This window comes from Lipophrys pholis (genome assembly GCF_963383615.2).
Source record: "Lipophrys pholis genome assembly, chromosome: 7".
NCBI classification, from domain to species: Eukaryota; Metazoa; Chordata; class Actinopteri; order Blenniiformes; family Blenniidae; genus Lipophrys; species Lipophrys pholis.
Window position 1 is genome coordinate 19,507,271 of NC_137638.1, and position 12,542 is coordinate 19,519,812.

Below are 12,542 nucleotides of genomic sequence, written 5' to 3' on the forward strand. Positions count from 1 at the left end.
GATGCCGTCATTGGACGCTTCTTCAGAGCTGGATGTGAATTCTGAAAATCTTCACTAACAATGGATATGAAAGAACCAGAGTCTATTAAAGCACACACTTGAAATGTGGTTTTGAAAGTAGATGTTTTATACAGATTTTATACAGGTTAAGGGTAACACACACACACACACACACACACACACACACACACACACACACACACACACACACACACACACACACACACACACACACACACACACACACACACACACACACACACACACACACCGAGCCCTCTCACTTCTCGGGTTTGAAAGCGTTTCACTCTTTCCATCCAGCCTGCAGGGGCCTTCGTCCTATTTATCTTGTTACATAATGGCCATCTGGCAGAGTATGAATAGCAGGACCCCTGGATATTTCAATATGTGAACACTCTGGCACAGTCGCTCTCACTCTCTCTCTCTCTCTCTCTCTCTCTCTCTCTCTCTCTCTCACAGACACACACACACACACACACACACACACACACACACACACACACACACACACACACACACACACACACACACACACACAAAGACGGAAGAAAAGGTGGAAAGAGACACAAACCTCTTCTTCGGTCTTAATCTCCCATTGCAGCTTAAAAACATTACTAATATGTCCAAACCACTTTAATTTCTCTGTATGTTGTGTAGCAACCATTTGCTTGCCCTTCATCACTCAGATAGTGTGCTTCAGTTTGTTGATGATGATGATGATGATGATGAGTTGATTTTCAAAACCAGTTCACCATTCCCTGATAAAGCTTGTTCTGCCACTCGAAACTTTTTTTTTTTCCGGAAACCAGAAACCAAACCACATTAAAACTTTTATCCTCGTATTCTAATTAGTTCCTAATTGTCACAATCAGTCGTGTTACTATGTAACAAAGTCACATATGCATGAGTGAATATTTGACCATTTGGTGTTATAGAGCCTTTCTTTCTTTCTTTCTTTCTTTCTTTCTTTCTTTCTTTCTTTCTTTCTTTCTTTCTTTCTTGACAATCTATAGGCCACAGCACTTCCATGATATAGAAAAGCGGTAAATGACCTTGGCAGTGACTTCCAGAGCATTTCAACACTCCTTTCTCAGCCATGCCAACCACTGCACTCCATCCAACTCCAGGCCAACATGAAGGAGCTGTTGAGGCCGAGCTGAAACTCTCCTGAATAGACTGGACAGCGGCTCTCACTGGCTATTTCAATGTATGTGTGTGTGTGTTTCCTTTCTGGTGTTTTATGGACATTGCTGTAAGTTCGAAGGCAGTTTCAGCTCCAAATACCAAGAGCCAGGCGGCACAATCGGGTTGAATTGATCTCAAATGGACATGGAAACAGAGTTTTTTTTTAGTTTTTTATTTCACATGCACAATTTATCAGTAAGGTAAAATAAAAAAATAAAAAACAGAAAGGTGAAATACATTAATTCTGATCTCTTTATGACAACAAGAAACCTGCAACATGTTGAGGACATTGTATTACTACACAATAACAACAAACACAACTGAACTAAAAATATCTGCAAGATGAGGAAAAGTACCCTCCCTTTTTGTTAAGACATCTGTAACGCACACAAGTAGGACTGAGAGTTTTAATGAGAGGACATCTGAATGGAAATGGGTCACGTACAATAACTTCAGGTTACGGCACACAGCTGTGTGCTTCTCTACTGCTCCTCCTTCTTCACAACGATGGATTCCACCTTCTCATACGGACACAAGTCTGAAAAGAAGGTGAAATTAATTAATATTGGCAATATAATTCGTCACCATGAGGTGTCCAAGAGTGAACGTGTAGAGAAGGTGAAAGAAAGTCGTACCTTTATTGTCTCCATGGTGTAAATCGAGATTGAAGTTGAGACACTGCAGCTGTTTCTTGAAAATGACTTGATCGGCCTCATCCAAGCCTCCGGTTTTGGCTGGAAGGCAAAGAGAAGACAGAAAGATAAGTTTCAGCTAAGTCATTTACACAATGTAGCGTGGAAATAAACTGTAAACCAAAGATGTTAAACGTGCCGACCCCACCCACCCCGAACATCACCTGTACACCTCTTCGAAAACACCGGCAACCAAATCCCAGATAAATAGGATTGTTTCCTATTCATGAACCACCGTCTCAAGCTGCTAAACCTGTCCTTGTTGTTCTAATGAAACTGTATTCTAAATGAATCCGGAAGGTTGGTGTAAGTGTACGGACTCACTGAAGAGGTAGAGGCTTCTGCACCCTGAGCTTTCCACCGTGTCCATGTCCACCCAGAGGACACACTCGGGACACGACACCAAATGCTTCCCGATGTGGTCGTGACTGGTGGAGTTAAAGTAAACTATGACAAAGAAAACCAAAAGTGTTACCATGCCGCGATGCATTCAAGGCGGCACTAGCAAATGGGAACAGTACACACAGCAACATGTGTTTGATTCACTCACATGTCGCTTTGGTAACATTCCCATCGAAGGTGGTATTCGCGCTTCCATGGTAACATTTTCCATCCCTGGTAAGTCAAACAAAAACATAGCGTGTGTGTGAATATTGGTTTGTTTATGCACTGGATATACTTCTTCTTCTTAAACAGCAACTTACAATTTGTCTCCATAGTAAAGGACCATGTCACCCTCGGGTACGGCCAATAATTCCATCCAGGAGCTGTCGATACCTTTTATGGGTGTCAGTTTGTCTTCACAGTCGGTAGTTCCGGCATAGAAAATCCATTTCCCAAAGACCTGCACACACATCATGAGCAACATGAGAAACACTTTGGACGGATGCACCATACCCAACAATGATACAACGTGAAATCAGTTTAAACCTTGATAACTTCATAAATAACTTCATTGATTCATGGTTGCAAACTCTCTTGTGCATCCTGGCTTTCTTGATTTGACTTTCTTCCACAATATTGTGCAGGTCAACATTACATTTGATCAGAGGCATTACAGAACAGAATGCTCTTATTGATCAGCTGTGGGAGTGTACGCTTGCACAATAATATAACAAGTGAAATAATATCCTCTGTTAGAGGCGATGTACTGTAGCTCAGTTGCTGTATGTAAAACCTCCAAAAGAGACTTTAAATCAGCGAAAACTTGATCCTGCTTCACACCAACTGGAACGTAGAATAACGTACCTTGGTTCGATCATCCAGAGGTTTAGTCAGCTCTTCACAGTCGGGGTCGGAAGCAGCAGTCAGTGCGAAGAGCGCCAGCACAGCTAAACACAAGTGGGAAGACATGATGAGAAGTGAAATGGCTGAATGGGACAGCGACACAAAACAACTGCACTCCTCCCTGCAGAGAGGCTGGTATGACCACTAGCACATGTTAGATATAACAGAGGAGGAGAGAGGGAGGGCTTCACAGGGGTGGAGGGGCTCAACAGGGTTATGTAATAGTAATTGCGCAATAAAACAACAATGGTTTTCATTGTGGTTGTGTTGGACTTGCTCACATTTCCTCACACTGAGGATGAATTATTCCTTATGAGTTGAATTCCAGTCCCCCTCTTTCTCTGTGTACTGTGTGTTTGAAGAGAGACAAATATGCTTTCGCGATGCACAAAGATCACATAGTCAGGAGATGTCTCATGCATAATGTATACTGTGCAGGTAGAAATAGGAAGTATGGAGGTAGCAGAGTAAACAAGCAAAGAAAAACACACCTGGTCCCTGTTGTTGCCAGGTTCTCTTCTGCAGGATTGTCCAGTTCACACATGCTACACCTGAATGCTTCACAGCTCCGAAAAGCCACAGGGCACTTCAGCAGTAATAAGGATTGAGCTTCTAAACTGAATCTGTGGTAGTGACAGCATAAATCACAACATCATGAACATTTGCGCTTCTGCGGTTGGCAGCCATCGTGGTGTCCGTGATCCAGGAATTAGGATCAACAAGTGAAGTCAGGCAGGACAAAACATTTTCATCTGGACCTCACATCTGTATTCCTGTTCACCAGGGGGAACACAATGCACCTCATTGCACAATCTAGAAAACCCGGCATGTGATACTGGAACGTCATCTGCAAACGCTCTCCAACGTTGTGTCGAATGAAAGGAGCAGACGAGTCAGGGATAAGGGAAGAGAAGCTTTATACCAGCATATTCAAAACCCATGAAACTTCTCTGTGTATTTACAAAAACATAATACAAGAATAAAAAAGAGAAAATGAACACGTCACAAATGGAGTCCCACGTACTGCCACAAAACAGAAAACGTGATCCGATTTACAAATGCGTCCTCTTTGTACTCCCACTTATGGCTTCGATCTAACACGCAAACAAAATAAAAACACCTCTGTTCAGTGGTGAAGATGTATCATCTGTTCATTTTTCCCTTTTGCAACAGCTCTCTCCGGGTTTATCTTTAAATAATAATAATATTATTAATAATATCAAATACACATACAGACAGAGGAGCTACATATTGTGAGCTGTACACTTTGCAGTAAGGAAATGGGAAGGAGAATGTTCACAGGAGTATCGACCCTTTGTACATGATGATCATTCATCTTGGGCAGTGAAAGAGGAGTCAAACGTTGATTAAAAACAAGCTTATTTTTGAGCTTTCTGTACCAACCAACCTTTCATGTCATACTAAAATCACAGTTTAGCCGGATGACAGCAAAGTACGAGTGACTTTATCAGCTTGTGGATCCATCGCAGTAATCAGTTTGTTTTAACAGCTTGTTTGATCAGTCAACCCGATAGTAGCTCCGGGACAAAAACCAATGAGATTATAAGAGCTGAAAAGTATGAATGCATTACAGTTCATTTTCCATTGAGTAAAAAAAAAAAAAGAAAAGAAAAAAACAGCTATTGTTTTGTTGACTCTAAGTCTCTTGGATTCCACCAGCACGTAAATAGCAGTTGTGACACACCAGTCATACAGGGAAGTCTTATATGGTGAATGAGCAGTAGAAATTACAGGTGAATGAAGATTAAAGCATCAATTAATCTGTAAAAACTGGCCAAAGATTTGCTTTTTTACTGTAACATTGGTTCTCAACTTTTGCATAATTTGTTCCACTTCTATTTCTGCGTTATTATCTGATTAAATAATAATACGAGTGAATGCTCACATATACCGTATTTCATGGGCGATAAGTAACACTTCTTTTGGTTGTTTGATTGGACATGTGACATATATTGATAAGCAACAAAATAGATTAGTACATACCATCTGGAACCACTAGATGTCACTGCATGACTAAGTATGTATGATTAAGTGCCACAAAAAAAACCTCTATTATTGCCGTGTTTGACTTACATGGGAAGTAAACTGTCCCCAAAATAAAATCTACTGTGAAACTTTACTGAAAATTATGAAACACAAATGGAAAGACAGCTACAGGAAGAAAGTTTGTTTAGTTTTTTTTTTCCTCTTCATGACGCACTTTTTGATAGATGCATGTAGTCAGATGCAACTTGTAGTCCAAAAAATACGGTAATGTGAAATGAGACAATAGGATTTCTTTTTATTCGGGAAATAATATTTTTCATCTTGTCAATGGAAAGCTGAATTTATGACGAACAAAAAGTGATTCAGTTAAGCCTAAAATGTTTGCCATTCATTGCCTCACTTGGTCTGGTTTGACCTGTAGCGTTTCTTAAATTTTAGCTGAAGAGACAAACTGTCTCAGTATTGCTTTACAAATGTAATTACAGCATTTAAATTTTTTTTTTTAAAGGCTTATTATTGTCACCCAGGCCGCTGTTCTACAAAAGCTACATCGTTTCCTGTAAGCCTTGAATAAATGGTGCGTTCATGGCAGCATTTGTGCATCTGTGGCAAACTGCGGGCCATTCCGTCGTGATGCCATCTGTAGGAATCCAACCTGACTGGAAAAACTGAGAGTCGCTGGACATCATTGTTTACCATCTACAAATAAAACTTTGAATACTACTGGTTGAACAGGGGCACGTTCTAAAATCGAAACCATTTCTGTTGTCGCTGATTCACTTTAAAACTCATCATCCTTCGCCTGGCTCTCAGAGTTAATTGGTTCTTCTTTTTGGTTGGGAGTTGCAGCGGTCCAGATCGGGTAAATGGAGAGTACTTTTGAAGTAGATTACAGCTGAGTGTAAAAACAAAAGCTTCAGCCAACGTATTATTACCTATTCCTCATGCTGCTTCCTTGCATGACTCAATAAACCATCTTGTAGTAGATATGAATGACACATCACAAAATTCAGGACCTTTACTGTCATTCTACAATAAACAAAAATATAATCTATCGCAACTTTTATAACATAATTTCATCCGTGTGTTTGTTTATGAGGTTGATGGCTGAGATTTTTGACAAACTTTTATAATGCTAACTAGTTGGATGTTTGTTGTTATGAAATCACTCTCAATTTTCGAAGTGGGAATTTCCCCGCTGGTAACTTTTTGATTTTCCACCTGCGTGATCACAACTGTGAATTTTTTTTTCACGATAACCCTTAAACAGCAGTTTTAAAATGTCGGTGAATAGAACCTTTCTGGAAAGCTGACACCTCATGAGGTGAGCCATTAACAAATCTCTTGATTTTGTCATATTTGTGGCTGGAAATGACCCAATCTTACCCATAGCTTAAAACAGAAAACACAAAATGTTCTCATAAATACCTTCACAAGCCGCAACAAAACCCTCATAGCTATGACTGCAATGCTTTTCTCCTCTGTCAATAAATGAGCTGGTTTGTCCAGAATAGACAAAATCTGTAAAAATCATTTAAATGTATCAATCCAAAAGTATGATTTAGTTTTTTTTTTAAATATCGGATATTTCATCTGTAGGATACTGGCATGTTTTTTGGGGTATTGAACTCAGACAGATGTGTGTGCACCTTCTCATACACACCAACTGTAAATATACAAGGAGTTCGTCTCTGGGTTCCTCCAATCTGGGATTCCTTTTGTACAGTCTCATAGTTGCAGAGGAAGAACTGATGACCGGAGTAGAGTCACCACCTGGACCGGCAGGAGAAAACAAGAGAGAGCCGACATGGACAGAAAACATGGACGAGTGGTGGGGAGGGGCGGCGGCGGCGGCGGTGGTGGTGGTGTGACGGGGAGGGAAGCGGGGTTGGAGAAGGACGGCGCCTGGGGCAATTGTCCCGAGAGGGTGGGCGGTGGAAGAAGAGTCACTGGCCAAGATGACATCACATCCTGTCTCTCCGCTTATCACCGATCCACACCTGGTTCATGAGTGACTGACCGAACCCGCTCGCGTGAGCCTTCACACGCTCATCGTCATGTTCGGAGAATACTGCAGACAGAAGCCAGGAGAAACACGTGAGTACGACTCCACAATGATTTACCCTGAACTAAGCATCTCTGGGAAATCCTAGGAGGGGAACTTATGTGCAGCGGGATGGGGATGAGAAATGATCTCTCACATGTTCAAGTATGAAATAATAGTTTCTTAATATACCACGCATTTTCAAAAGCGATTCCTCAAATCATGTGAAAAGACTATTTGTGCCAATAAAAAGTTATAATTGTTGATGAAGAACATATTGTGGTCTGAGTTAATTTGATTAAATAGAATTTTATTGATCATTTTGGATCCTTCAAGAAAATTCAAAATTGAGTACAAAAAGACAGAAACAATAAATAATAAATAATCAGAATAAGCATATGAAATAAGACATTTAACAACACAGAAATCAAAGAATTAAGATAAAGTGTTTTCTAGCTGGCTGCCATAGTGTCACATATAGAAACTATCTTCTATTGACAACAGAATCGACAGAATAACTGGATGTACTTATTATAATATCTTCAAGGCAATGATACGTGTTGTGAAGAGATTACCAGCAATATGTACCACTACAGCGATTCTTATTGTTAATAGATTATCTAATCGTATGGAGAGATTCCTACCCTGCAGCCTTCATCAGCCCACAGTGGAAATGTGCAGCATCATTATCAGGAGTGTGCTGGAAGTTACTGTGTGTGTGTGTGTGTATATGTGTGTGTGTGTGGTGTGCACATTATGATCACAGTAGCTGAGTTTGCTTTTCTATTTGAATTAGTTAACTGCTAACATCTGAGACACTTTAAAACGTCATTATCAGACTTTATTAACAGACTCCTGCTTTTTAGGCAGAGATCAGTGATAAAATCTCAAAACACACACACAATGCCTCCCAGACAGATTTAAAGTGAACTTTTGTGACGGTTCACAATCTTTTGCGCTGTTTGGATTTTTTTATAAAAAAAAATTCCCGGAGGGAATAATTGGTGTTTTACACAGATTTGATCCAAATTTCATGTAAAGTTTTGGCGGCAAACACCCAGCGATCCCCGTGATCAGTCCACACAGTAAATAACACGTCTTACACTTTCATTCTGAAAAGGGTTAAGGAAATTTCCTCCCATCTCGCCGTCCTCCCTCGGGGTCCCGGGTTGGTTACTCATACTTAAGTTACCAGGAGAGTTCTGTTCAAAGAGAATAAAAAAAAAAAAAAAACTCAGTCGTACCAACTGGTAACAAAACTACAGAAATCATCCGAACGGGAGCTGGCTATTAAAGTCTCTTACCTTCGGGAGACTGTCCATATCACCTGACCCTGTAAGAAGAGAAGGAATTATCCAATGTGTGATCAAATGAAGACTCGTATTTCACGTGGACACAAGCACGCTCCTATTGTACCTAAAGATCCGTTCATGTGATGAGGCTCCATTCCAGCCATTCCTCCTAAAGGACCGTCGCTTCCTCCACCCATAGGGAACTGAAGACCATGTACAATGGGAGACAGTGGTGACAGAATGGACACGCAAATGAAAGTGCAATATGACAAAATAATCTATAGAAATCAATTTAATCAAATCCTACTGGAACCGTTTTAATTCAATACTGATGGTGTGAAGGTAGAAATTATACTCAGAAATCTCTCACGTTTGGTCGGCTTCCACCAGGAGGGACTGTGTTTATCATTGTGTACATGTTGTCACCGGAGTTGGTGGAATCTAAAGAAAAAAAGACGAATGAAAATTGATCATAAGAGGACAGAAGTTTATTACCATATGCAAACAAAACAAACATTCATACACACAGCTTACCTGCTGGACTTGGCATGATCGGGGTTCCTGGTGGGCCCCCTCCCCCTGGAGGTCCCTGAAATTACAGGTTTTACATGAACTCATGGTTGACTGCCTCTTTCTGTAGAAAAGAGCACGTTAGACCGAATCCACATACCACATAACTTCCTGGTGATGCAGAGGAGTAGGGGGTCTGCGAAAACACAGGAATAAAAACATGAAGGGGCGTGAAGAGAACAAGTCTTTTCATCAGGTTTCTGTGTTTGAGCTCTTACAGAGTTGGAGTTCGGAGGATTTGGCCAGGGTCTTCCACCACCAGGTCCCCTGGAAAACACACACACACACACACACACACACACACACACACACACACACACACACACACACACACACACACACACACACACACACACACACACACACACACACACACACACACACACACACACACACACACACACACACAAACTTCAGTTTTCAAGTTTTGGCTGACTTCTTTGTTTCCACCTCTTTTGGACAGAGTTGGCAATAACAAGCTCATCTGGTGCCAGGAAAAAAAAGTGAGAAAAGAACGATGGGAACAAGTAAAAAAACAAAAAAACAAGTGAAGAAGAATAAATAGAGGAAAATCACGTCCCAATTCAACCTCCACACCCTAGAGCACACCGTGAAAAAAAACATAAAATAAAAATGCACAAGGCAAAAAGCTGCAGTGAGAAATTAGTTATTAATTTGTGTATGCATTTTCACTCACATGCTCATACCAGGCATCCCAGGACCAACCAGGGCGTTGAGTGGAGGTCTCATCCCGCCTCCATAATTCTGAGAAAAAAACAAAACATCACAGTGACACTCAGATCCATGAAACAATAACAAAGTGTTTTCCTTGAAACATTCTTTTCAAATTCTACTTGCCTGAAAACACGAAAGCAAAACACTTATGGACAATAGGCATAATGAACTTATTTCAACGAGCACAACAACAGCTTGTAAGTAATCCTACAAATTGTGGTAGCCTATACCTGGGGCCCGAGTGGTACCATCCCTCTGGGTGGGGTCATCCTTTGCATTGGTCCCCCCATATTCGGATGTCCTGACACACACAAAACAGACAGTCAGTTTGTATAAGAGCCAACATGTTCAGGATTAAGGATTTCTGAAACGGGATGCTATGTTTGATTACTTGTAGCTAAACATCTCGAAGTGTGTCAAGGCAGTTTGTTAAACTTTATTTTAGACAAGGATTCTTTTTGTTTTGTGCTTTTGTGTGTACAATATAGTGTTTTGAAATGATGAATAAAACCTGCATGTGTGGCGACACAGACGACGTCACATTTACAGTCGGCTGAGCTGCTGTTTTTCTGTTGTTAGGTTGGTTAAAACTCAACTGACAATCCTGAATCTTTAATTCATGCGTCGTCTAGGGGGCGGGAGTGGTGCGATATAAAACAAGGGCCTTGTTGTTTTCTTTCTACCACAAATCTCATGAAGTGACTCCACCAACACTGCATTTCTAGAAAGTGTTTTTTGTAAAGCTCCCGTCTGATATGCAGAGATGATGCAGCAGCGGTGTAGAACTTTAAGGGCAACAACAGAAAAAAATAAAAAAATAAAAAAATATGTATAGAGACACAAAAGCTCATCAAATGATACAATAAACACACAATCAAAAGCTGTCACCAAGTTCTAAACAGCAGAGTTCAAATCTTCTTCTTCATTAGCTGCATAGATCAGAAATACAATGATGCAATTGCATTGATCAACCAGTGCAACAAAATGCCCAAATAATGTGAGGGTTATTTTTTAACTCCATCTAAGCAGTGAGTCTTTACTGACAAGTCACGGTCAGCTAATCCACAGCCTCAGGCCCAATGAAAAATACTCATTTGATGGACCACGGTGTACCTTTAGGACTCTGGACGACTTTGGTGAATCTCTAGATGCAGCCTAAAGCAAAGTGGCAGTAAAACAGGGCATGCTATTGTAATAACAGATTTATTGGATCAAATAAAAGTGTTGTAAAACCTAAAGAAAAACCATCCCTGCTCTCTAAAACCACAATTAAGGAATAATTTCACATTCAATATTATCAGATCAGGCTTTTTTGTACCTTCCAATTATATATTTTACTACAAATTAGGTCATTCTTGGTCTGGGTCAGAACTGATCTGCACCATTCAGTGATGGCATGGAATATAAACAGTTTACAGGAGTTAATAGTTTGTAACAAGAAGCCCTTCACATTCCTCAGTACTATTGAAGTAGCTCTAAAAGAGAAAGAGTCTCTTTTCAGCCATGCTGGTAACATTAAAAGCCCCATCAAGCTTTGATAGAACCTGTTGGTTCCAAAACACCAAATAAAAGGCATGGCGGTGTCGTCGGTGTTTGAGTGTGTGTAGTGTGTACCTTGCTGTCTTGTGGGATCCATTCCACTTGGTAACATTGGCTGGCTCCCTGGAACTCCTCCCAGTCCCTACAGAGCAAACAGGATTCAGTGTAATTCAGTATCATCGTCACTGACGCAGAGCAGATATGTCAGCATTACTCCTGCAGGTGTCAGTGTGGCTCCTACTTGATTGGGTAATCTCAGGGGCGGTCTGGGTCCTCCGGGGTACCGAGGTGACATGAATGGCTGAAAGAACAGTAAACACAGTATTTGCATATTCAATAAATGAAACGGTGAAGACAACTAATAATTGTGATGATTTATTTGTAATATTTAAACAGCATGACAGCATTTTGCAACAGAAAACCAACCACAGCTCCTCTCGGCACCGCCTGCTGATTTTTGGGCTCATTTGCCTTTAACAACCGTTCCACGACAGCGGAGCAGGAGAACTGACCTCTTTTTCATTAGACTGACTTCGCGGAAAGGCGACGACAGGCTAAAGGATGTAGTGGTGGTCAGGATGATGTCAGTGTAGTGTGTGTGTGTGTGTGTGTGTGTGTGTGTGTGTGTATGTGTGTGTGTGTGTGTGTGTGTGTGTGTGTGTGTGTGTGTGTGTGTGTGTGTGTGTGTGTGTGTGTGTGTGTGTGTGTGTGTGTGTGTGTGTGTGTGTGTGTGTGTGTGTAGCTCCTGAGCAGCTGTGTGTGGGTTTTCACTTGTGCTCACCACAGACAGCAGCAATGCTGTTGCCATGTCTGCTGAACTGAAGCCACTGTAGTTGGAAAGGCCCGCAGTACTACCATCTGCCACTAGAGAGCAATGGTCCTCTTAATTTGACGCGAGTTTAAATCACTCTTACCTGAGTCAAATGGCCATTGGATAAATAAAGCGACTTCAGGTGTTACATTGTCTTGAAATGTTAAACTTATGTTGGAAAATAAATCAAAACTATTCGACAAAAAAAAGGACGGAAATGGAAGAAAGAGTGATTCAGTTATTATGAGGAAGCAGTGAAGGTAAACTAATCATTATCTGTCATCTGCATTCTTGTTTGGAAATAAAGTGCCGCTCGTTACCTAATTCAGCAGGTGAGACGCCCTCCCTCGGGTTCTCTG

The 12,542-nt window shown here is 40.9% G+C and overlaps 2 protein-coding genes across 3 annotated transcripts in view; both read right to left on the reverse strand.

Moving 5' to 3' along the window:
* Window positions 1–1,371: 1,371 nt before the first annotated feature.
* LOC308111744 (uncharacterized protein) lies at window positions 1,372–3,685 on the reverse strand. Its single transcript, XM_080466756.1, has 6 exons — window positions 3,147–3,685; window positions 2,603–2,742; window positions 2,449–2,513; window positions 2,223–2,345; window positions 1,842–1,940; window positions 1,372–1,744 (listed from the first exon to the last, which is right to left on the reverse strand). Exons 1-6 carry the CDS (start codon window positions 3,249–3,251, stop codon window positions 1,689–1,691), a joined length of 588 nt encoding a protein of 195 aa, XP_080322882.1. The 5' UTR covers window positions 3,252–3,685; the 3' UTR covers window positions 1,372–1,688.
* A 1,705-nt stretch (window positions 3,686–5,390) lies between these two features.
* Window positions 5,391–12,542, reverse strand: part of LOC308111682 (single-stranded DNA-binding protein 2) — a 55,004-nt gene continuing 47,852 nt past the window's right edge. Inside the window, exons 6-17 of one of the 2 annotated variants that reach the window (XM_080466670.1) lie at window positions 11,614–11,673; window positions 11,448–11,514; window positions 10,064–10,134; window positions 9,796–9,863; window positions 9,317–9,365; window positions 9,199–9,234; window positions 9,063–9,117; window positions 8,899–8,969; window positions 8,653–8,731; window positions 8,541–8,569; window positions 8,340–8,438; window positions 5,391–7,263 (exon numbers count right to left, since the gene is read on the reverse strand). In XM_080466670.1, coding sequence (XP_080322796.1) covers window positions 7,234–7,263; window positions 8,340–8,438; window positions 8,541–8,569; window positions 8,653–8,731; window positions 8,899–8,969; window positions 9,063–9,117; window positions 9,199–9,234; window positions 9,317–9,365; window positions 9,796–9,863; window positions 10,064–10,134; window positions 11,448–11,514; window positions 11,614–11,673 — 714 coding nt within the window. In that variant the 3' untranslated portion in view covers window positions 5,391–7,233. The remainder of the gene's footprint in view (window positions 7,264–8,339; window positions 8,439–8,540; window positions 8,570–8,652; window positions 8,732–8,898; window positions 8,970–9,062; window positions 9,118–9,198; window positions 9,235–9,316; window positions 9,366–9,795; window positions 9,864–10,063; window positions 10,135–11,447; window positions 11,515–11,613; window positions 11,674–12,542) is intronic. The other variant, XM_080466671.1, reaches the window with a different exon arrangement.